Genomic DNA, 24,751 nt, shown 5'->3' with positions numbered 1-24,751 from the left:
TGAATATTAATTGTTTTCTACTGCATCAACTATTGCGTTGTATGTCGAATTGCTTCTTATTCAAAATATTGTGTTTATTATAACAGTATCAATCATTGACCCCCGGGCATTGACCTTACAAGTTCTTCCGTCTGCGTCCAATCTGTCAGCCTGCCTGGTAACTGGTATCGTGACACTTTACCATGTTGTCTAAAGACCTTAAAAACCTTCATTTCAACAAACTTTTATTTTTTTCTTAAAACGTATGAAAAGATGGGATCAGATTTGGAATTTTAAAAACTTGATTTCAGTGAAAATATTAATCTGTATAAACAGACATTGAAATCATATCTAATGTGTTAAAAATATTGATATGAACAGAAAGTGGTAGACATATTGAAGATTATCGTCAGCAAATGTCAAAATGAAAGAAATGGATGAAATTATCAGCTACCTTGTCAATTTTCTCTCATGACCTCCAGCATTGTCATTAACACAGTAAACACAAAAGTGGTATTATTAAATATTGTGTCAATTTACTTTTATCAGAGATCAACCGTTTTTGGTTGCATCATTCCTTTTTGGGATAGGATGTAGTTCATTAATGAAAGGTTGGTATAATGTTTAAATCAAGTTTATAATCATCGAAAACATACAATATGCTATATTACAAAAAGGTTGATTGGATTGCCAACGATAATCACTATTTGGCAAAATAAATAGGTATTCATTGGTTGTCCTTGAAATTCTGATTTTATTATTTTTTTTGTATATAAGTAGTACATCCAAAATTACTTCCCTCCCCATGATTCCAGATTCATTCACGTTTAATGACTCTAAGTTTGTACGGTTCTGGATGTATGACAACCGCTTCAATGGGCTTCAAAGTGGGCATCGGTGCGTCCTCAGATATCTTCTCAAATTTAAACTGATGCAGGAGATGGGTAAAGAAGATGAAGAGTTCTTGTCTGGCGAGAGCTTCACCAAGACAAACACGGCGACCTAAAATCGAAAATATAAAAATAGAACTATTATAAAAGTCACAGATAAAGAAACTAGTTCGAGTCTGATGTCACCTGCCAAGTTTTTCATCTTCAAACATAGAAACCGCCTAAAAAGATCTTAGGTCTTAGTAATAGGTTTCTTTCTCGAAGGCACCATGTCAACAGCGCCTAGAAAAGTCAATATTTTTGCCTTGTACCAATCATAAACTATAGGCAGTATATTATTTTCTATCCTATTTCTGTCAATATTTGAACAAATTGACTCAACTGAATGGATTTAATACTCGTTCAAATTCAGAGAGTAATCTGAGAATGCTATCAGTTGTGCTATCTAGACTTCAGACTTCAATAGATATTGAGCATTTTCAAGAGGTGTCTATACAGACGGTCCGCACTATGTTCCTTTGAAAATGCCTGTCCGTTCCGAGGGCGCAAAAGATCATTGTCGGGGAACAGTTACACTATCCAAAAGAAGCGGGTTTAATATTAATGTGCATGATTTCCACCCCATTTCAACCCAGAATAATTTGAGACGTACAGTCAGTCTATAAGAGCTAAAAATGACCACCGTTCCTTTGTGGCCTTAATGTCATTGGTACCTACCTACTCCAAATGGAATCACTTCATCCGGTTCACGGAAGTTACCCTCATCGTCCAAAAAGCGTTCTGGCCTAAACTCCTCTGGATCTTCCCACAACGCAGGGCTGTGCATCACTGCGTACAAGTTGGAAATCACCACGCCATTCTTCGGGATGGTGTAGCCACGGAAAGTTGTCTTGTCTGCTGCTACATGAAATACAGACAGCGGTGCGAGTGAAATGATTCGATGAAGTTCAGCAATAAGGGCTTGTGTATAAGGGAGATACGGTTTATCAGCGAGCTTTGGTAACCGGTTACGACCGACTACCGTATCGATTTCACGATGTATGCGATCCTGCACCTTGGGGTATCGGACAAGATATTGAGTGCCCCATCGAAGTGTATTTGAAGTCGTATCCGACCCTGCTAAGAAAAGAAGGAAGATTTGTCCGGGCATATTATCTGGCTGGCGGAAAGAATTAGGATCATCAGATTTGTGAAGTCGTATCTCATTCAACCACATATCGATGACGTCATTCAAGTTATCGGGGTCAAAGTTTTCACGGTGAGTTTCAATCATATCGTTTATAAATGCTAATATCTCATCATCAACTTTGATCAAATCTTGTTTAATTTTGCTTGGGATGTTGAATGGAAGAACGAATTCTAAACCACCAGACCCTATCAGTTCGTGGTGACGAACCAACAGGTCCGTAAGACGATGAATGCGCTCGTCGGAAAATTCAAATCGGGTTCCAAAAACAACTTTAGAGATGATATTTGACACGGCATTATTGAAATGCCAAGTAAGATCGACAGGTTGACCTTTAAGGTTGGCTAATTCCTCGATCAGATATGTGCTTTCTTTACTGATAGACTCCTCAAAGCGAGATGCACCTATTCCAAATTGTCGGAAGCAAGCCGTAGCAAAACTTCGGTATGGTCCCATGTCATTCCATTTGCTATCTAAGAAAAGAGTAATATAGAATGGAACAGAATTAAGAGCACAAAGTTCAAAACTTGTATTTTAACCTATGTTGTTCTTGAACATAGACAGTCGCAGGTGTACTTGCAGAATATAGTGGTCCCATAATCCTAACTTTAACCTAACCCATATTTTTTGGGCGGACGGACTAGATTCTGCAATTATATATTAGTGTGTTAATTAGTTAATAGCCTTTAAGGTCACCGTATTATAATACTTTAGCCGGCGTTTTCCCGTTGGGATAGATGTCACGTTTTTGGTTGTCAGCAACGTTTTTTAGGTTGTCCACCTTGACCTTTGGTTCTCAAATGATCAGCTTTGTTCCATTTATGGAGGTCTTCTGCAATGGACGAAGCTGCGTTTAATTTCACGCTACTGAAAATACTTTTGTCCCAACGGTAAAATGCTGACAAGGCGTCCGTCGCTTTTCCGTTCACTCTTGTCCTCGGCAGAAGAAAGCTAAGATATAGTCCGACTTTTTTCGGACGTCTTTCCGTTACCATTGTTTGAGGCATTTTTAAAGACAAAAGGAAATGAAAAAAAAACCGGCAAAAATGTCAGACTGTATTTTAGGCTGAAATATAGTCCGACGTCCTCCGCCAACGTCTTACGCAGCGGCTAAAATTTCCGCTGAAGAAGACATCAGTAAAACGAACAAAACCCCAAACAAAGCTTTCAACGGAAAGAAGTGAAAGTCGATTATTTTTTTTATATTTCCATTTCATTGCATCAGACGTCGTGGTTAAGTTTTGGGCTGTTCGCCGCGATTTTCCGTTATCCACCGCGATTTTCCGTTATCCGTTGCGACCTTCGGTTGTTTCCGCTCGCATGATCAGCTTTGTTTGGGACTTTGGTCGTCTTCCGCAGCAGAAAACGCTGCTGAAAATTTTACTCGCTGTAAAAGTACAATTAGCGACTGCGTCTGTCGCAATGTCAAACGGCCACAAGACCTTTGACTATAAATAAAGACCGTATTAAAAAGACTAGTTTGCGTCTGACGTCAGGCCAAAGGCCTTGCTGACTTGTTGACCGAACGTCATACGCAAACTAATCTGTTTAACTCTGTCTTTAATTACATATTTGGAATTTTAAAAGTCACTGTAGGCCTATACTCTGACGTATTGCGGGTGTTTTTCTGTTGAAACAGTCGCGTTTTCTGTTCTCCGCGCCGATTTCCGCCTGTCCGCTGACACCCTCTAATCTTCCTGCTCAAATGATAAGCTTTGTTCAGATCTTTGTTCACTATATCGACGTCTTCCACAGCGGAAGACGCTGCCGAAAAAGTTTAACGGCTACGGAAGACGCGTCAGAAAACAGCCGCTGTGTCTGTGGCGACGGGAACTTAATACACCAGTAGACTTCGGAGTATGAGGTGGACTTTACAGGGACGACAACGATAATGGTGATGATGAGTGTGGTAGTGGTGTTTAGTTTTGTTGTTGTTGTAGTGGTGTTGACGGTACTGGTGTTTTTGTTGTTCATGGAGCGTGGTGTTAATGGGGGAGGGGGTTAATCCGCGTCAATCACTACTTACATGACCTGCCAAAGATCCTGATTAGCGTCTTATCCTCGCCCCTATCATTCAGTTTGGTGTCTTGAAGAGCCTCTCGCATCGCTTGATAATCATTCAGAATCACGAAGGGTATTCCAAGAGCTGTGAATGAAAATACTTGTCCATGTTTTTGACCAAGCTTTATCAAAAACTTGTAGAGTGGTTCACCTTTGTAGAGAGCGTATGCGATGTTGGGAGCAAATCCAATGTAAGGAATTAGGGTCCATGGTCCTGGCGGTAAGTTGCTCTTTTTGGAGAAAAAGAAGAAAACAGACCCAAGGATGACAATTAGAACTAAAACTTGAATAAAAGATGGTTCTGAAATCATTGCTATATCAATTGAGCCTGCTGCCATTTTGAAGTTGAGTTGTAGTGTGAGAAAACGTTAAGCGAGTTGAAGTGCAACTCGGTTATGCAAACACTGTTTGGCCTTTTGGTTAGGGAGTGTTCAGAAATACTTTGTGGGGAATCTTTAGAATCTTACAAAATTAAGATGTGTTTGTTTCGGGAAATATTAATGTTATAACAAACAGTTTGCACGGTACCTGGAATAACACCACATCCGAGTTACAGTCACAGTGATTCCAGTGCATGGAGAAAGAAACCTTAGAACCTTAGTGACGGTGCTCACAAAACAAAAACTGTATGAATTTGCAACACCACATGGCGGTAAGGCACATTGCTATAATATAAAGTGAATATATTCCATTTTTTGTGATCCCAAGTGTAAACATGGACTGGTTCCTAATGAGTTCAAAAAGTTACAGCTAACCATAATACCAGATAGATAATATTGATTGCATACATGATACACTCACAGCATTGGACTTGGAACGTAGACTGGTAAGTAAATAAACAAGGTGTCCCAGAAGTTATTTTATTTATGTTTTTGGTCATAAATCATGTAAATGAATATAAGATGTTTGGAATGAATTCTATTTCACTGTATATTAATCTAAATAAAAATATCGGGTTCACATAGTGACATATCGTAAGGAAAATTGTAAATTGCATTTCGGAGAAGAACGAGTTTGAAAAAAAAAACCCGATTTGTAAAAAGGTTGTGTTGTCGAATTCACTAAACTGTTCCCAAGTGTTCAAAGCACCTTGTACAAATATTTTGTATTATTGTTGTTAATGAGTTATGTACCTTTTACAAAAGTGTTGTTGTTTCAGCCCTCTTTACAACATAACTCAAGAACCACAGGACATATAAAGGTATATATCGCTATGAAATGATCAACGCAATTTTTGCCAAAGCTCACTACCATTCGGAAGATGCCGTGAACTACCAAATCGCAACAGTTTAAAATAGTTGCTAACCTTAATATGAGGTGCATGTTTATTTCTGCATATTGTGCATATTGCCTGTTGAAAGCCGACGCTAGAAGACAAAGAAGGGTTCTGCAACAAAAATACAAGACACAATAATATTAATTTCAGTGTACAAATCCAGATCGAAAGTGACCAAATGAATACATTATAGTATAAGCTTTACTACACTTTTGTAGCCTGAGGTTGCTCAAAGTCGGTTTCTGTTTAAAGATCGACTTGGCATCCATGGCTTGCACGTGGTCATGACATGCCAACTAATGCCATGGCATGACCATCATAAGCTTATTGAAGAATGGTTTTTAGACATTTTTATATCTATACATGTAACTAGGTAACATACCTGTTCTGTCAAGTTCAGGATTTAAAATGTCCATTTTGGCCTGTAAACTCGGACTTAGCTGCATCTCAGCAAACCGTGACAGACAGCAAGCAGCGGCCGACGAATTTGACCAAAAATGTCACGTGACGACACGTGCTTCAATTCTTACGGACAAACGAAAGCGAAAAACTAAGAAATCTTAGTTAAAACGATTAACTAAATACAGTACGAGCACAGCACACCTTTTTATTGAAGTTCGTTCTGCCGTGAGGTGGTGCATTATATTATAGAGACTGCCCAACTTCTATTTCAAGATATAAATTAGTCATCCATTATGGACTCCTTATTATGGTAGAAGGATAATCGAACAAATAGTTAAACTTTCTTAATTAGTTGATTTACTAAGTTTAATTTGTTGGGCATGTCAATAAACTAATTATGTTGTCTGGGAAAGGTCGCTTTGCACCAGATTTTTAGAACACCGTCGGAGGTCTCCAAACACAAAGTTCAAATTCTGGACAAGGAACCCATAATTGAGCGTGGTGTTACTGAGGCCATCTATATATCATTAGAGTCTACCAGCCATCGCTGAACGGCGGGCCGATACAAGTTACCAAGGTTCTACGATCCAATGTTGGGGTATAAAGTGTCCAAAAGGTCGCTGACCCCTAATTTGGGTTGCCAGTCTGCTGATGACAGTCGATGTGTTGACTGAAAATTCCAGGTACGCACATTTGTGTGTTGTGATCAAAAATTAAAACCACTATTAAAACTATGTTTACTACCAACACAGATGAACTTTCACTCTAACAGTATCAATCATTGACCATACAAGTTCTCCAGTCTGCGTCCAATCTGGATGCCTTCCAGGTAACTGGTATCGTGATACTTTACCATGTTTTAAAAAAATTTCATTTGAACGAAAAATTCCCCGTTTTTTCTCAAAACGTATTTAAAGATGGGACCAGATTTCGAATTTAAAAACTTGATTCCAGTGAAAATATTAACCTGTATAAACAAACATTGAAATCGGTTTTATTCATTTTACACTACTACATTTGTAAGGTGTTCAAAAATATTGATGTAAACAGAAAGTGGTAGACATATTATCGTCAGCAAAAGCCAAAATTAAACTATTGATGAAATAATTAGCTACTTTGTCAATTTGCGATCACCTATTTAATTCGTATGAGCTCCGGCATTACCATTAAAACAGTAAGTACAAAAGTGGTATTATTAAATATTGTGCCAATTTACGACTTTTACTAGAAAGCAATCGCTTTTGGTTGCACCATTCTTTTTGGGATAGGATGTAGTTTCCGGCAAGCACAATATTATGCCTTCTATGTTAGGAAAGCAATTATCAAGCACAAATCGCGTGGGTTTGTTTAAAACAAAACTCATATTGACCATAAAAACGAATGAAAACAGCCGGCTCTCAACACGCGATATTCAAAATTCCCGCGCCGAAATTGTTTAGGGCAATGACGTCGTGGTTATTTGTGCTCAATTATCGTCAGCCTTCATTGTATTACTGGGACGTCATTGCCCCAGACAATTTCAGTGCTCGAGAATTTTGAATATCGCGTGTTGAGAGACGGCTGTTTTTAATTCTTTTTTTATGGTCAGTATGAGTTTGTTTTAATTAAAAGCACGTAATTTGTGCTTGATAATTATGTTTCTAACATACGAGGCATAATGTTGCGATGGCGGAGACTTCCTTGAATGAAATGTTGGTAGGTATAATGTTTAAATCAAGTTTATAACAACCAAAAACGTATAATATTATACTGTAAGTACTGAACAGTTGATTGGATTGCCAAAGATAGTCACGATTTGGGAAAATAAGTAGGTATACATTGGTTGTCCTTGATATTCTAATTTTCTGGATATAAATAGGGCCTACACCCAACCCCCCCACCGGATTCCGAGATTCATTCACGTTTTATGACTCTAAGTTCGTACGGTTCTGGATGTATTACAGCCCCTTCGATGGGCTTCAAGGAAGGCATCGGTGCGTCCTCAGATATCTTCTCAAATTTGAACTGATGTAGAAGATGGGCAAAGAAGATGAAGAGTTCTTGTCTCGCGAGAGCTTCCCCAAGACAAACACGGCGCCCTAAAATCGAAAATATAAAAATAGAACTATAATAAGAATCACAGATAAAGAAACTAGTTCGCGTCTGATGTCACCTGCCAATCAAACTAAAAGCCGATTTGTCGTCATGATTACTGTCTGAACGCCGCGATAAAACAGCATGCTCTATGGTTAGTTTTTCACCTTCAAACATAAAAACAGTCTCAAAAGGTAGGTCTTAGTATAAAAGGTTTAAAGGCACCATGTCAACAATGCCTAGAAAGTGTTTTGCCTTAACGACCGACCATAAACTAAAAGCAGTGCTTCTATACAAATGTCAATAAATTAAACATAGACGCCAATGAATGGATGTAATACTCGTTCCAATTCAGAGCGAGTAATCTGAGATTATAGATCAGTTTTGCTATCTTGAATTCAAACTTCAATAGATATCGAGCAAGAAACAGACAGAAAAACAATCAGAAGACGTAGCACGATGAACACAAAGGTGTTACCTTCATGCCATATGCCAAAGTTGTAACAGACAAAATCAGCCGGTTTCTAAACCGGGCAGGGGTCAACACATACTACTCTAGGTCGGCCAAAGTAAGAGACATCCTAAGCCACCCGAAAGATCCTCAAGGATCGTACACCATGCGTGTACTCTATACCTTGCAGTTGTGGTGAGCAATACATAGGCCAGACCAAGCGACCATTAACGTAAGGTCAGAATATCTGAACACCGACGAGTTACAAAACAAAGAAAGAAGAGGGCTCGGTATTGGCAGAACACGCTTATAAAGAAAGCCACGAACCTCTGTGGGACGAAACCACCAAACTAGCACAAGTTTCCCACTCGGGGATGAGGTTGACCCGTGAAGCATTAGAAATCAGAATCAATGACAATCAATCAGAACGCCGCTAATCTCTACAACGTCCGCAATGAATCGCTATAAACTCATCGCGCATCCGCTCGTTGTCAAATGAACATCTGTATTATCACTGACCTCATAGGCATGGGGCAGCCTATTCATTTAATAATCACACAAAGAGGTACAGGGCAACCTACTTTCTTGCAAACTCTCTGCAGTTGCATCAGCAGATTGGTGAGGTCTGCTTGTTCTTTGTTGACAAGGGGCAGTCTTCTTTGAACGGCTCTTTTCAGAGCCACTAAACCTTTTCATATAAGCAGATAGGCGAGGTCTGCTTGTTCACTGTTCACAGAGTGAACGGCTCTTTTCTGAGCCATCAGTAGGCAAGAGGCGGCCTACATGTCTCATACTTAGGTACTTTGTCCTGAAGAAGTCAGAGCTACTCCTGACGAAAGCTTGACAGTTCTGAACTTGTCCAACGGTGAACCCGCTAAAAACTTACTAATAGATATTGCGCATTTTAAAAAGGTACGCACTTTGCTCCTTTGAAAATGCCTGTCCGTTCCGAGGGCGCAAAGGCCAGGCGTTGGTCAAGAACATTGGCGAGGTAACATTATCCAAAAGAAGCGGATTTAATATTAATGTGCATTACAATGTATTTCCATTCCGTTTCAACCCAAAATATTTTGAGAGGTAACAGTTTACCTAAACCACCCCTCTGGTTACGCTACGTCCGTCTATAAGAGCTAAAATGACCACCGTTCCTTTGTGGCCTTTATACCGACATTGATACCTACCTACTCCATATGGAATCACTTCATCCGGTTCACGAAAGTTACCCTCATTATCCAAAAAGCGTTCTGGCCTAAACTCTTCTGGATCTCCCCACAACTCAAGGCTATGCATCACTGCGTACAAGTTGGAAACCACCACGCTATTCTTCGGGATGGAGTAGCCACGGAAAGTTGTCGTGTCTGCTGCTACATGAAATATAGCCAGCGGTGCGAGTGAAATGATTCGATGAAGTTCCGCAATAAGGGCTTGTGTATAAGGGAGATACGGTTTATCAGCCAGGTTTGGTAACCGGTTACGACCGACTACCGTATCAATTTCACGATGTATACGATCCTGTACCATTGGATTTCGAACAAGATATTGAGTGCCCCATTGAAGTGTATTTGAAGTCGTGTCTGTCCCTGCTAAGAAAAGAAGGAAGATTTGTCCGGCCATATTATCTGGGTGGCGGAAAGAATTAGGATCATCGGATTTGTGAAGTCGTATCTCATTCAACCACATATCGATTACGTCATTCAAGTTATTGGGGTCAAAGTTTTCACGATGAGTTTCAATCATGTCGTTTATAAATGCTAATACCTCATCATCATTTTTGATCAAATCTTGTTTAGCTTTGCTTGGGATGTTGATTGGAAGAAGGATTTCTACACCACCAGACCCTAACAGCTCATGGTGACGAACCAGCAGGTCAGTAAGACGATGAATGCGCTCGTCGGAAAATTCAAATCGGATCCCAAAGACGACTTTGGAGATGATGTTTGACACGGCATTGTTGAAATAACGAGTGAGATCAACAGCTTGGCCTTTAAGGTTGGCTAACTCCTGGATCAGATATGTGCTTTCTTTACTGATAGACTCCTCAAAGCGAGATGCACCTATACCAAACTGTCGGAAGCAAGTCAGAGCAAAACTTCGGTACGGTCCCATGTTTTCCCATTTGCTACCTAATAAAAGAGTAATATAGAATGGAACAGGATTAAGGTATACATATTTTCTCACAAAGGAGATCTTTTGGGGAAAAATCTATATCTTCAAAACGAAAGGTCAAAATATTCAAATGATGGACAGCTATTCCTCCCAGTTACATACACTTTAAGTTCAAGTACATATCATTAGATTTATAAAGTTTACTTCGGGTACTGTTCAATATCAAAAATATATATTTTTAATAATTTGCCAGAAAATTTGTATTATATCGCGAATTTTAAAAAACAAAAACAAAATTATTTGATACCGGAAGGTCATTCCTCGTATTTAGAATGTAATTTGATATATCTGATGTACTCCCATTTTTTTCGGGCGTCTTTCCGTTACCATTGGTAACTTTATTGACGTCTGTTGAGGGAAAAAGAAATGTAAAAAACGCCAACGTCTTCCGCAGCGGCTACAATTCTCGCTGAAAAAGACGTCAGTAAAACGAACAAAACCACAAACAAACAAAGCTAAACATTTGAACGGAAAGAAGTGAAAGTCGATTATAGTCCGATTTTGTTATATTTTCATTACATCAGACGTCGTGGTTAAATTTTGGGCTGTTCGCCGCCGCGATTTTCCGTTATCCACCGCGATTTTCCGTTGTTCGCCGCGATTTTCCGTTATCCGCTGCGACGGTTGTTTCTGCTCAAATGATCAGCTTTGTTTGGGGCTTTGGTCGTCTTCTTGACATCTCCCGCAGCAGAAGACGTTGCTGGAAATACTGATAGACGTTATGGAAAATAAGCGCTACGTCTGTCGCAACGTCAAAATGGCCGCAAGACCTTCGACTATATTTTGGCCTATACTCGCGAGTATGAGGTAGACTTACAGGGACGACAACGATGTTGGTGAAGATGAGTGGTGTCACGGTAGTGGTATTTAGTTTTGGTGTTGTTGTAGTGGTGTTGACGGTATTGGTGTGTTTGTTGTTCATGGAGCGTGGCGTTAATGGGGATTTTAATCAGCGTCAATCACTACTTACATGACTTGCCAAAGATCCTGATTAGCGTCTTATTCTCGCCTCTATCATTCAGTTTGGTGTCTTGAAGAGCCTCTCGCATTGCTTGATAATCATTCAGAACCACAAAGGGTATTCCAAGTGCTGTGAATGAAAATACATGTCCATGTTTTTGACCAAGCTTCGCCAAAAATTTGTAGAGTGGTTCACCTTTGTAGAGAGCGTATGCGATTTTGGGAGCAAATCCAATGTAAGGAATTAGGGTCCATGGTCCTGGCGGTAAGTTGCTCTTTTTGAAGAAAAAGAAGAAAACAGACCCAAGGATGACAATTAGAACTAAAACTTGAATAAAAGATGGTTCTGAAATCATTGGTATATCAATTGAGCCTGCTGCCATTTTGAAGTTGAGCTGTAGTGTGAGAAAACGTTAAACGAATTGAAGTGCAACTCGGTTATGCAAACACTGTTTGGCCTTTTGGTTAGGGAGTGTTCAGAAATACTTTGTGGGGAATCTTTAGAATCTTACAAAATTAAGATGTGTTTGTTTCGGGAAATATTAATGTTATAACAAACAGTTTGCACGGTACCTGGAATAACACCACATCCGAGTTACAGTCACAGTGATTCCAGTGCATGGAGAAAGAAACCTTAGAACCTTAGTGACGGTGCTCACAAAACAAAAACTGTATGAATTTGCAACACCACATGGCGGTAAGGCACATTGCTATAATATAAAGTGAATATATTCCATTTTTTGTGATCCCAAGTGTAAACTGGACTGGTTCCTAATGAGTTCAAAAAGTTACAGCTAACCATAATACCAGATAGATAATATTGATTGCATACATGATACACTCACAGCATTGGACTTGGAACGTTGACTGGTAAGTAAATAAACAAGGTGTCCCAGAAGTTATTTTATTTATGTTTTTGGTCATAAATCATGTAAATGAATATAAGATGTTTGGAATGAATTCTATTTCACTGTATATTAATCTAAATAAATATCGGGTTCACATAGTGACATATCGTAAGGAAAATTGTAAATTGCATTTCGGAGAAGAACGAGTTTGAAAAAAAAACCCGATTTGTAAAAAGGTTGTGTTGTCGAATTCACTAAACTGTTCCCAAGTGTTCAAAGCACCTTGTACAAATTTTTGTATTATTGTTGTTAATGAGTTATGTACCTTTTACAAAAGTGTTGTTGTTTCAGCCCTCTTTACAACATAACTCAAGAACCACAGGACATATAAAGGTATATATCGCTATGAAATGATCAACGCAATTTTTGCCAAACCTCACTACCATTCGGAAGATGCCGTGAACTACCAAATCGCAACAGTTTAAAATAGTTGCTACCCTTAATATGAGGTGCATGTTTATTTCTGCATATTGTGCATATTGCCTGTTGAAAGCCGACGCTAGAAGACAAAGAAGGGTTCTGCAACAAAAATACAAGACACAATAATATTAATTTCAGTGTACAAATCCAGATCGAAAGTGACCAAATGAATACATTATAGTATAAGCTTTACTACACTTTTGTAGCCTGAGGTTGCTCAAAGTCGGTTTCTGTTTAAAGATCGACTTGGCATCCATGGCTTGCACGTGGTCATGACATGCCAACTAATGCCATGGCATGACCATCATAAGTGTTGATGCCATTTACCTAAATCAAAGTTTGTTTAAGTGTTGTGCATCCTTAATCATTGCATTCCTATGGCATGTTTGTTTATGTGATGAGCGCCCTTGAAGTAAGCTAAACATGCAGCCCATCAATCACATGTAATTTACTGGAGGCTGCCATGTTGAAAAATTAAGTTTGTTGTTGTAGGATGCTCTCGGTAAAATACATTCTTTTACCGTTTGTTCAACATATAAAGACTTCGATATGTAAAGGAAAGCTAAGTGCAGATAGTAGTAATAAATAAGATATGTTTCATGTTATAAGCGTATCCCTTTGTGCACTAATTTGTCATTTGAAGTCAAGTATTTTGGTTGTTGGACGCGAGTCAAAAGATTACCAAGCATCTGCATAATTAACCTGGGGAGCTATCCAAGTTGGCCCCTACAATAAGCTTATTGAAGAATGAACATGTTAATTACACTCAGCTGCCTTGGTTTTTAGACATTTTTATATCTATACATGTAACTAGGTAACATACCTGTTCTGTCAAGTTCAGGATTTAAAATGTCCACTTTGGCCTGTAAACTCGGACTTAGCTGCATCTCAGCAAACCGTGACAGACAGCAAGCAGCGGCCGACGAATTTGACCAAAAATGTCACGTGACGACACGTGCTTCAATTCTTATGGACAAACGAAAGCGAAAAACTAAGAAATCTTAGTTAAAACGATTAACTAAATACAGTACGAGCACAGCACACCTTTTTATTGAAGTTCGTTCTGCCGTGAGGTGGTGTTTAGTAGAGACTGCCCAACTTCTATTTCAAGATATAAATTAGTCATCCATTATGGACTCGTTATTATGGTAGAGGGATAATCGAAAAAATAGTTAAACTTTCTTAATTAGTTGATTTACTAAGTTTAATTTGTTGGGCATGTCAATAAAATAATTATGTTGTCTGGGAAAGGTCGCTTTGCACCAGATTTTTAGAACACCGTCGGAGGTCTCCAAACACAAAGTTCAAATTCTGGACAAGGAACCCATAATTGAACGCGTGGTGTTACTGAGGCCATCTATATATTAGAGTCTACCAGCCATCGATGAACAGAGACGGGGCCGATACAAGTTACCTAGGTTCTACGATCCAATGTTGGGGTATAAAGTGTCCAAAAGGTCGCTGACCCTTAATTTGGGTTGCCAGTCTGCTGATGACAGTCGATGGGTTGACTGAAAATTCCAGGTAGGCCTACGCAAATTTGTGTGTTGTGATCAAAAGTTAAAACCACTATTAAAACTATGTTTACTCCAACACAGATGAACTTTCACTCTAACAGTATTAATCATTGACCAATTACAAGTTCTTCAGTCTGCGTCCAATCTGGATGCCTTCCAGGTAACTGGTATCGTGATACTTTACCATGTTTAAAAAAAATTTCATTTGAACGAAAAATTCCCCGTTTTTCTCAAAACGTATAAAAAGATGGGACCAGATTTGGAATTTTAGAAACTTGATTCCAGTGAAAATGTAAACCTGTATAAACAAACATTGAAATCGGTTTTATTCAATTTACACTACTACATTTGTAAGGTATTCAAAAATATTGATGTGAACAGAAAGTGGTAGATATATTATCGTCAGCAAAATCCAAAATTAAAGAAATTGATGAAATAATTAACTACTTTGTCAATATGCGATCACCTATTTAATTCTTATGAGCTCCGGCATTACCATTAAAACAGTAAGCACAAAAGCGGTATTATTAAATATTGTGCCGTTTGTGGTTGCACCATTCTTTTTTGGGATAGGACGTAGTTTCCGGCAAGCACAATATTATGCCTTTTATGTCAGAAAAGTAATTATCAAGCACGAATCGCGTGGTTTTATTTAAAATACAACTCATATTGACTATAAAAACGAATGAAAACAACCGCCTCTCACTAACATACTATATTCAAAATTCAAGCGCCGAAATTGTTTAGGGCAATGACGTCATGGTTATTTGTGGTCAATTGTCGTCAGCTTTCATTGTATTACTGGGACGTCATTGCCCCATACAATTTCAGTGCTCGAAAATTTTGAATATCGCGTGTTGAGAGACGGCTGTTTTATTCTTTTTTTATGGCCAGTATGAGTTTGTTTTAAATAAAAGCACTTGTAATTCGTGATTGATAATTATGTTTCTTACATATATACAAGGCATAATCTGAGACTATTCAGGTATAATAGTCTCAGGCATAATATTGCGATGCCGGAGACTTTCTTTAATGAAAGGGTATAATGTATAATGTTTAAATAAGAATCGAAAACGTACAATATACTGTAAGTGCAGAAAAGATAATTGGATATTTGGATTGCAACGAAAGTCACTATTTGGCAAAATAAGTAGATACATTGGTTGTCCTTGATGTTCTATTTTTCTGGATATAAGTAGGGCCTACACCCAAAATTAGCCCCCCCCCCCAGATTCCGAGATTCATTCACGTTTTATGACTCTAAGTTCGTACGGTTCTGGATGTATTAAAGCCCCTTCGATGGGCTTCAAGGAAGGCATCGGTGCGTCCTCAGATATCTTCTCAAATTTGAACTGATGTAGAAGATGGGCAAAGAAGATGAAGAGTTCTTGTCTCGCGAGAGCTTCCCCAAGACAAACACGGCGCCCTAAAATCGAAAGGATAAAAATAGAACTATAATAAGAGTCACAGATAAAGAAACTAGTTCGCGTCTGATGTCACCTGCCAATCAAACTAAAAGCCGAATTGTCGTGATGATTACTGTCTGAACGCCGCGATAAAACAGAATGCTCTATGGTTAGTTTTTCACCTTCAAACATAAAAACGGTCTCAAAAGGTAGGTCTTAGTATAAAAGGTTTAAAGGCACCATGTCAACAATGCCTAGAAAGTTTTTTGCCTTAACGACCGAACATAAACTAAAAGCAGTGCTTCTATACAAATGTCAATAAATTAAACATATAGACTCCAATGAATGGATGCAATACTCTTTCAAATTCAGAGAGAGTAATCTGAGAATATAGATCAGTTGTGCTATCTTGAATTCAAACTTCAATAGATATTGAGCAAGAAACAGACAGAAATAGACAGAAAAACAATCAGAAGACGTAGTGGACGATGAACACAAATGTGTTACTTTTATGCCATATGCAAAGTTGTAACAGACAAAATCAGCCGGTTTCTAAACCGGGCAGGGGTCAAAGCATACTACTCTAGGTCGGCCAAAGTAAGAGACATCCTAAGCCACCCGAAAGATCCTCTGCCCAAGGATCGTGCATCATGCGTGTACTCTATACCTTGCAGTTGTGGTGAGCAATACATAGGCCAGACCAAGCGACCATTAAAGGTCAGAATATCTGAACACCGACGAGTTACAAAACAAAGAAAGAAGAGGGCTCGGTATTGGCAGAACACGCTTATAAAGAAAGCCACGAACCTCTGTGGGATGAAACCACCAAACTAGCAGAAGTTCCCACTCGGGGATGAGGTTGACCCGTGAAGCATTAGAAATCAGAATCAATGACAATCAATCACAACGCCGCTAATCTCTACAACGTCCGCAATGAATCGCTATAAACTCATCGCGCATCCGCTCGTTGTCAAAGTCCGGCAAGGTCCGTAGAGCTGGCAAAGTAATTGCTCGCGGGCAACTCAACCCAAACCTCCACGTGGTGTCGGATGGATAACGCTAACTTGGGCTCTGGGGAAAAGGCTTGGATGCGGGGAAGTCAAGCTAGCGTAGGATCATGCAAAGTAATTTGACCACGTTTTAGCCCTTCCTCGGCTGACTCAGCCTGGTGTGGCTCTGAAGAGACACCGTTTGGTTTTTACCACGCAGACAGAGGAACAATCTGGATTTTAGTGTACGAGCAGATATAGCAGGAGATATCAACGAGCTAGGCATGAAGAGGATAGAAATAAATAAGATGCAGTGAAGCAGAAAATTACGTATTGTGACTGAATGGAGTTACTAGTATACAGGTGCAACTTAACAAAGGAGTGAGTACTGGCGCAAATAACCTCAGTAGTTAAAAAAGCGCCATACAAATCACCAAAAAAAAAAAAAAAAAAAAAAGCTCGTTGTCAAATGAACATCTGTATTATCACTGACCTCATAGGCATGGGGCAGCCTATTCATTTAATAATCACACAAAGAGGTACAGGGCAACCTACTTTCTTGCAAACTCTCTGCAGTTGCATCAGCAGATTGGTGAGATATGCTTGTTCTTTGTTGACAAGGGGTAGTCTTCTTTGAACGGCTCTTTTCAGAGCCACCAAACCTTTTCATATAAGCAGATAGGCGAGGTCTGCTTGTTCACTGTTCACAGTGAACGGCTCTTTTCAGAGCCATCAGTAGGCAAGAGGCGGCCTACATGTCTCATACTTAGGTACGTTGTCCTGAAGAAGTCAGAGCTACTCCTGACGAAAGCTTGACAGTTCTAAACTTGTCTAACGGTGAACCCGATAAAAACTTACTAATAGATATTGCGCATTTTAAAAAGGTACGCACTTTGCTCCTTTGAAAATGCCTGTCCGTTCCGAGGGCGCAAAGGCCAGGCGTTGGTCAAGAACATTGGCGGGGTAACATTATCCAAAAGAAGCGGATTTAATATTAATGTGCATTATTTCCATTCCGTTTAGCAGTTTACCTAAACCACCCCTCTGGTTACGCTACGTCCGTCTCTAAGAGCTAAAATGACCACCGTTCCTTTGTGGCCTTTATACCGACATTGATACCTACCTACTCCATATGGAATCACTTCATCCGGTTCACGAAAGTTACCCTCATTATCCAAAAAGCGTTCTGGCCTAAACTCTTCTGGATCTCCCCACAACTCTGGGCTGTGCATCACTGCGTACAAGTTGGAAATGACCACGCTATTCTTCGGGATGGTGTAGCCACGGAAAGTTGTCGTGTCCGCTGCTACATGAAATATAGACAGCGGTACGAGTGAAATGATTCGATGAAGTTCCGCAATAAGGGCTTGTATATAAGGGAGATACGGTTTATCAGCCAGCTTTGGTAATCGGTTACGGCCGACTACCGTATCGATTTCACGATGTATACGATCCTGTACCATTGGATTTCGAACAAGATATTGAGTGCCCCATCGAAGTGTATTTGAAGTCGTGTCTGTCCCTGCTAAGAAAAGAAGGAAGATTTGTCCGGCCATATTATCTGGATGGCGGAAAGAATTAGGATCATCGGATTTGTGAAGTCGTATCTCATTCAACCACATATCGATGACGTCATTCAAGTTATTGGGGTCAAAGTTTTCACGATGAGTTTCAATCATGTCGTTTATAAATGCTAATACCTCATCATCATTTTTGATCAAATCTTGTTTAGCTTTGCTAGGGATGTTGATTGGAAGAAAGATTTCTACACCACCAGACCCTAACAGTTCGTGGTGACGAACCAGCAGGTCAGTAAGACGATGAATGTGCTTGTCGGAAAATTCAAATCGGATCCCAAAGACGACTTTGGAGATGATGTTTGACACGGCATTATTGAAATAACGAGTGAGATCAACAGCTTGGCCTTTAAGATTGGCTAATTCCTGGATCAGATATGTGCTTTCTTTACTAATAGACTCCTCAAAGCGAGATGCACCTATACCAAACTGTCGGAAGCAAGTCAGAGCAAAACTTCGGTACGGTCCCATGTTTTCCCATTTGCTACCTAATAAAAGAGTAATATAGAATGGAACAGGATTAAGTTACACATATTTTCTCACAAAAATCTATATCTTCAATACGGAAGGTCAAAATATTCAAATGATGGACAGCTATTCCTCCCAGCTACATACACTTTAAGTACATATCATTAGATTTATAAAATTTACTTCGGGGACTGTTAAATATCAAAAATATAAATTTTTAATAATTTGCCAGAAAATTTGTATTATATCGCGAATTTAAAAAAAATAAAATCAAAATTAATTGATACCAGAAGGTCATTCCTCGTATTCAGAATGCAATTTGATATATCTGATGTACTCCCATGTCCAACAAAAACACTGTACAAACATTGCTATCCGATTCCTTAACCCTAACCTACCTTATTTTTTGGGGGGGCGGACGGACTAGATTCTGCAATTATATATTAATGCATTAGGGGAAGGATAGCAACGTTTGCACAGACACACTTTTTTCGGGCGTCTTTCCGTTACCATTGTTAACTTTATTGACGTCTGTTGAGGAAAAAAGAAATGGAAGAAACGCCAACGTCTTCCGCAGCGGCTACAATTCTCGCTGAATAAGACGTCAGTAAAACGAACAAAACCACAAACAAAGCTAAACATTTGAACGGAAAGAAGTGAAAGTCGATTATAGTATGATTTTGTTATATTTTCATTGCATTAGACATCGTGTTTAAGTTTGGGCTGTTCGCCGCCGCGATTTTCCGTTATCCGCTACACAGCGTCATCATCCCTATATCTTCGTGTCAAAAATTGCCGTGATAGTTCGATGAATACTCTCCTATTTCAATAGCTACGCATGGCGATCTTGTTCGAGATAGGCCGAGCGACTCAGACTAAGCATACCATTTACACACCATACGACCATCATATGAGATACCACCAAGTTTCTATTCTACACATTATTACGATTTGTGCATGCTCTAGTACCCCATATGATGTTGCTATTACAAGAAAATTCGATTTGTTTTCAGGTAAAACCCAGATTTTGTTTTTAATACACTACCTTGAAATTAAATACACTAATTAGCGGCCATTGCTGTTTGATGTAGATATGTTTTACTGCATTTAATAAGTAACGATTTTTAAATCGTAAATTAAAATTGTGATATATTTAATTTTGAAAATTTACAATTATATAAAGGAACACATTTAGCCCATTCACCTAAGATCCAGGTGCTTGTATAAAATATTTAATCACCGTGTCTGTAACACAATGCATATGTAAACTTTCTTTATCTGTGTCAATAATATTGAGTATTGATTCCAATAGAATTGAATACATTTTGAGTTTGTACTTTACCAATGAGCGATCTAGCTATCGATTTCTAACCAATGGAGTATGGAGCTGTATGGAAAAAATATTTATAACATAGGGTGTTGACACTGTGCGCTGCGACCTTCGGTTGTTTCCGCTCAAATGATCAGCTATGTTTGGGGCTTTGGTCGTCTTCTTGACATCTCCCGCAGCAGAAGACGCTGTTGGAAATACTGAAAGACGCTATGGAAAATAAGCGCTACGTTATCCAACGCGATTTTCCGTTGTTCGCCGCGATTTTCCGTTATCCGTTGCGACCTTCGGTGGTTTCCGCTCAAATGATCAGCTTTGTTTTGGACTTTGGTCGTCTTCTTGCCATCTCCCGCAGCAGAAGACGCTGCTGGAAATATTCAAAGACGCTATGGAAAATAAGCGCTACGTTATCCACCGCGATTTTCCGTTGTTCGCCGCGATTTTCCGTTATCCGTTGCGACCTTCGGTGGTTTCTGCTCAAATGATCAGATTTGTTTGGGACTTTGGTCGTCTTCTTGACATCTCCCGCAGCAGAAGACGCTGTTGGAAATACTGAAAGACGCTATGGAAAATAAGCGCTACGTCTGTCGCAACGTCAAAATGGCCGCAAGACCTTCGACTTTATTTTGGCCTATACTCGCGAGTATGAGGTAGACTTACGGGGACGACAACGATGCTGGTGAAGATGAGTGGTGTCACGGTAGTGGTATTTAGTTTTGGTGTTGTTGTAGTGGTGTTGACGGTATTGGTGTTTTTGTTGTTCATGGAGCGTGGCGTTAATGGGGGGGTTAATCAGCGTCAATCACTACTTACATGACTTGCCAAAGATCCTGATTAGAGTCTTATTCTCGCCTCTATCATTCAGTTTGGTGTCTTGAAGAGCCTCTCGCATTGCTTGATAATCATTCAGAACCACGAAAGGTATTCCAAGTGCTGTGAATGAAAATACTTGTCCATGTTTTTGACTAAGCTTCGCCAAAAACTTGTAGAGTGGTTCACCTTTGTAGAGAGCGTATGCGATTTTGGGAGCAAATCCAATGTAAGGAATTAGGGTCCATGGTCCTGGCGGTAAGTTGCTCTTTTGAAGAAAAAGAAGAAAACAGACCCAAGGATGACAATTAGAACTAAAACTTGAATAAAAGATGGTTCTGAAATCATTGGTATATCAATTGAGCCTGCTGCCATTTTGAAGTTGAGCTGTAGTGTGAGAAAACGTTAAACGAATTGAAGTGCAACTCGGTCATGCAAACACTGTTTGGCCTTTTGGTTAGGGAGTGTTCAGAAATACTTTGTGGGGAATCTTTTGAATCTTACAAAATTAAGATGTGTTTGTTTCTGGAAATATTAATGTTATAACAAACAGTTTACAAGATACCTGGAATAACACCATATCCCAGTCACAGTCACAATGATTCCAGTGAAGGGAGAAAGAAACCTTAGAACCTTAGTGACGGTACTCACAAAACAAACACTGTATGCATTTGCAACACCACATGGCGGTAAGGCACCGTTGCTATAATATAAAGTGAATATATTCCATTTTTTTGTGATCCCAAGTGTAAACATGGACTGGTTCCTAATGAGTTCAAAATGTACTGAATTTAACAGTACTGCTAACCATAAGAGATAGATAATATTGATTACATACATGATACATTCACAGCATTGGACTTGAAACGTAGATTGGTAAGTAAATAAACAAGGTGTCCCAGAAGTTATTATATTTATGTTTTTGATCATAAATCCTGTAAATGATTATATAGGGGCTGTGCAATAATTATGAGCCCTGGGGGATTTTTGGCACACATTCTTGGGGCGCCTTTTAAATAAAACGCTCTAAAAAGGCTTAGGAAAACCGTACCAAAACGCTCACTGTGCTCGCAACATGTATATAGACCATTTAAGGTTTGCAAATTGGGATCCCAAAGATTTGACATGTGCAAGTACTTGTCACCAATACGCTATAATTTTTTGATTTTGGCTCAGTCATAGCATACGTGTTAAGAAAAAACATACATGAAAAGTGAGCAGGGTGACACCATAGACACGTGCTCTTTGTTTAAACATTACAAGTAACATGAGTGGCAAACATTAATGTTTCATATTGCTTGCAACCCCCTCCCCCCAATCAATGTTGGAGCCAATACTAGTCCGTTCCTATCTCAGTATCAAAATAACATTGACTGGGTGGGTGCGGGGGGGGGGTGGTGGTGAAAATTTCATACTAAATTTAATCCCTCATCACTGCCATCATCATCACCACCACTACTCTAATAATCATCTGACATCATTTGTATTATCCATCATCATCATCATCATTTTGTTTTATCAGTTTGCAACAACAACATCAACTGCTAGATTATGTTCAAATGAAAAAAGCCTATTATGTAAAAATACATTGAGACCCCCTTTTTCAGCATCGCTCTCACCCAAAGACCCCATATTTGTTTAAGAACACATGCTCTGTCACCCGAAGACCCCTTGTTTTTCCATTTGATCTGTCACCCAAAGACCCTTACAAGTTCAATTTGAACAGCAACTTTCATTTATCACTGATTCTGTTACTTATTTTGAGAAAAAAAAACCAATGAAATTTGAAGCCATTTAAAACTAGAAATTCGATTTTCGAGGTTTTTGTGGCGCTGTTTCGGCTCTCACACAAAAATTCCATTTAAAAAAAAAAAAGGTCATGTTCTCACCCAATAACCCATATTTTTTTACATTTTGCTCTCACCGAATGCCAAAAATCATGCTCTCACCCAATGACCCCGTGTTTTTTACATTTTGCTCTCACCGAATGCCCCTTAGTGCGAAAGTACCAGCCCTACACCCATATCCATTTCATATTGAAGTGCCCCCCGGGCATTATGGTCTTTTCCTAAATTTGAAGTTAGAAGTAGGAGTTGACCTAAACCTTCAATAACCTTCCCTATATAAATATATATATATATACATATAGAGGTCGAAGTTCTGCGTGACGCTGGTTATTTATATGGTCGACAGTTGGGTATACAAAGTTTGGCACAGCGCCTGATAATAATGTAAAATACATTAAATTACACAACGTTTCGGGTATAACCCTTTTACAAGTGTGAGCAAATGCAATGATACCTTACAGAAGCAAGCAAAAAATGTGTGAGGCCATGAACAAAGGGAAGAAAAAACCCCATTGGTAATGACCAAACACTTACATAATGAGATAAAGAAAGAACAAACCAAGCAAAAAGGAGAAGAAAACATCCTTTGTGCCTGACAGAACTTGTATACAAAAACAGTGGTAAGTGAGAAAATGATAACAACTACAAAAAGTAGTACAGCAGAAACATGATAAACAAGCAAAATTGGGTAGAATATATATATACACGAGGGGGTATCAAAAAGTTTTTGAAATCACCCAGATGTGAAGGAGCTATATCCATGAAAATGTGTCTGGTCCTTATGTGCATTATGGTACAAAAAATTAATGGTCTCATTAGTATGTGTAATTTTTTAACAGGTGGCGCTAGATTGGCGGTAAGCGCAAAACCGTTTCATGATAAGATCCTCTACTTTCCTCACTGTGGAGGCATCATCACCAAGTGATGGACGTCCACTTCTTGGCTTGGTTAGGGACATGTGGCCAGTTTGGAAAATCCTTTTTCAAAAAGCAACAGTGCCACATGATGGGCAATCATCACCACAGACAGCCTGCATTTCATAGATTTTCTGGGCATTTTAGGCCTATAACCCTTCAAATGCAGGAACTTAATCACACTGCGTGCCTCAATTTTCTCCACCTTGCAAGTTATGCGCATACCGCCCATCTAGCGCCACCTGTAAAGAAAAGGAGACCATTTTTGGACCATAATGTACATAAGGACCAGTGATTACACTGTCAAAATTTCATCGATATAGCTCCTTTACTTCTGTATGATTTCAAAAACTTTTTGATACCCCCTCGTATATTCCCAGTGCACATTGTCAGATTTGGCTGCCAAAATGTATAAACAGTTTGCCTATGTTTTACAATATAGGAACTATGGTTTTACTACAAATCCCGCTACAAATGTGATGTTATTATGTTAGTTTGTATTGTTACAAAATAGAAACCGTGTTAATTACTTTTAAAAATAAAAGTGTTATTTCTTTAAAGTCAACCGAGACAGTATTTAAAGTTTTACATTTTCTAGATCACACGCTTCAACTTTAGCAATGCAGAAGAGTTTATAACTTGGGAAATGTTTGATGAGTTGAAGAAGCCTGATTTATTAGCATTTGCTAAACAATATGACCTGAAAGTAAAACAAGATAACAAATAATCAAAAATGTCTGAGTTGATGTTTTGGTCGGGGAAGACATTTTTGATGAAGCTGTAGTAGTCTTTATTATTCACTGAGCGACCACACAAAACTAATTATAGTCTTTCCATCCCTTGAATGACCACACAAAAATTATGTAGTCTTTCCATCCACTGAATGACCACGCAAAACTAATGTAGGCCTAGTCTCTCCATCCACTGAATGACCACACAAAACTAATGTAGGCCTAGTCTCTCCATCCACTGAGTGACCACACAAAACTAATGTAGTCTTTCCATCCACTGATTGACCACATAAAACTAATGTAGGCTTCCCATCCACTGATTGACCACACAAAACTAATGTAGTCTCTCCATCCACTGATTGACCACACAAAACTAACGCAGTCTTTCCA

General features: G+C 39.0%; 3 protein-coding genes across 3 annotated transcripts; all 3 read right to left on the bottom strand.

Annotated features, from left to right (window-relative positions):
• Positions 1 to 796: 796 nt before the first annotated feature.
• LOC140137189 (cytochrome P450 2U1-like) lies at positions 797 to 4,454 on the bottom strand. Its single transcript, XM_072158841.1, has 3 exons — positions 4,082 to 4,454; positions 1,587 to 2,528; positions 797 to 981 (listed from the first exon to the last, which is right to left on the bottom strand). The coding sequence occupies exons 1-3, from the start codon at positions 4,452 to 4,454 to the stop codon at positions 797 to 799; spliced, it is 1,500 nt and encodes a 499-aa protein (XP_072014942.1).
• A 5,447-nt stretch (positions 4,455 to 9,901) lies between these two features.
• On the bottom strand, positions 9,902 to 11,827 carry LOC140137188 (cytochrome P450 2A9-like). Its single transcript, XM_072158840.1, has 3 exons — positions 11,455 to 11,827; positions 10,077 to 10,441; positions 9,902 to 9,937 (listed from the first exon to the last, which is right to left on the bottom strand). Exons 1-3 carry the CDS (start codon positions 11,825 to 11,827, stop codon positions 9,902 to 9,904), a joined length of 774 nt encoding a protein of 257 aa, XP_072014941.1.
• A 3,703-nt stretch (positions 11,828 to 15,530) lies between these two features.
• On the bottom strand, positions 15,531 to 20,951 carry LOC140137187 (vitamin D 25-hydroxylase-like). Its single transcript, XM_072158838.1, has 3 exons — positions 20,873 to 20,951; positions 17,808 to 18,749; positions 15,531 to 15,715 (listed from the first exon to the last, which is right to left on the bottom strand). The coding sequence occupies exons 1-3, from the start codon at positions 20,949 to 20,951 to the stop codon at positions 15,531 to 15,533; spliced, it is 1,206 nt and encodes a 401-aa protein (XP_072014939.1).
• Between the last annotated feature and the right edge of the window lie 3,800 nt (positions 20,952 to 24,751).

The sequence above is a fragment of the Amphiura filiformis genome, chromosome 17 (assembly GCF_039555335.1).
Source record: "Amphiura filiformis chromosome 17, Afil_fr2py, whole genome shotgun sequence".
NCBI lineage: Eukaryota > Metazoa > Echinodermata > Ophiuroidea > Amphilepidida > Amphiuridae > Amphiura > Amphiura filiformis.
The sequence above is the reverse complement of the archived record's forward strand: the minus strand, read 5'-3'. Positions and strand labels throughout refer to the sequence as shown.

Excerpts from the sequence above, each read along its gene's own strand:
- LOC140137189 (XM_072158841.1), bottom strand. The coding sequence starts at position 4,454 with ATGGCAGCAGGCTCAATTGATATAGCAATGATTTCAGAACCATCTTTT. Across the intron at positions 2,529-4,081 it reads CAGGATCTTTGGCAGGTCAT|ATAGCAAATGGAATGACATG; the intron begins GTAAGTAGTGAT and ends CTCTTTTCTTAG. Across the intron at positions 982-1,586 it reads AGTGATTCCATTTGGAGTAG|GTCGCCGTGTTTGTCTTGGT; the intron begins GTAGGTACCAAT and ends TTTCGATTTTAG.
- LOC140137188 (XM_072158840.1), bottom strand. The coding sequence starts at position 11,827 with ATGGCAGCAGGCTCAATTGATATACCAATGATTTCAGAACCATCTTTT. Across the intron at positions 10,442-11,454 it reads CAGGATCTTTGGCAAGTCAT|GTAGCAAATGGGAAAACATG; the intron begins GTAAGTAGTGAT and ends CTCTTTTATTAG. Across the intron at positions 9,938-10,076 it reads TGATCAAAAATGATGATGAG|ATAATATGGCCGGACAAATC; the intron begins GTATTAGCATTT and ends TCCGCCACCCAG.
- LOC140137187 (XM_072158838.1), bottom strand. The coding sequence starts at position 20,951 with ATGCGAGAGGCTCTTCAAGACACCAAACTGAATGATAGAGGCGAGAAT. Across the intron at positions 18,750-20,872 it reads CAGGATCTTTGGCAAGTCAT|GTAGCAAATGGGAAAACATG; the intron begins GTAAGTAGTGAT and ends CTCTTTTATTAG. Across the intron at positions 15,716-17,807 it reads AGTGATTCCATATGGAGTAG|GGCGCCGTGTTTGTCTTGGG; the intron begins GTAGGTATCAAT and ends TTTCGATTTTAG.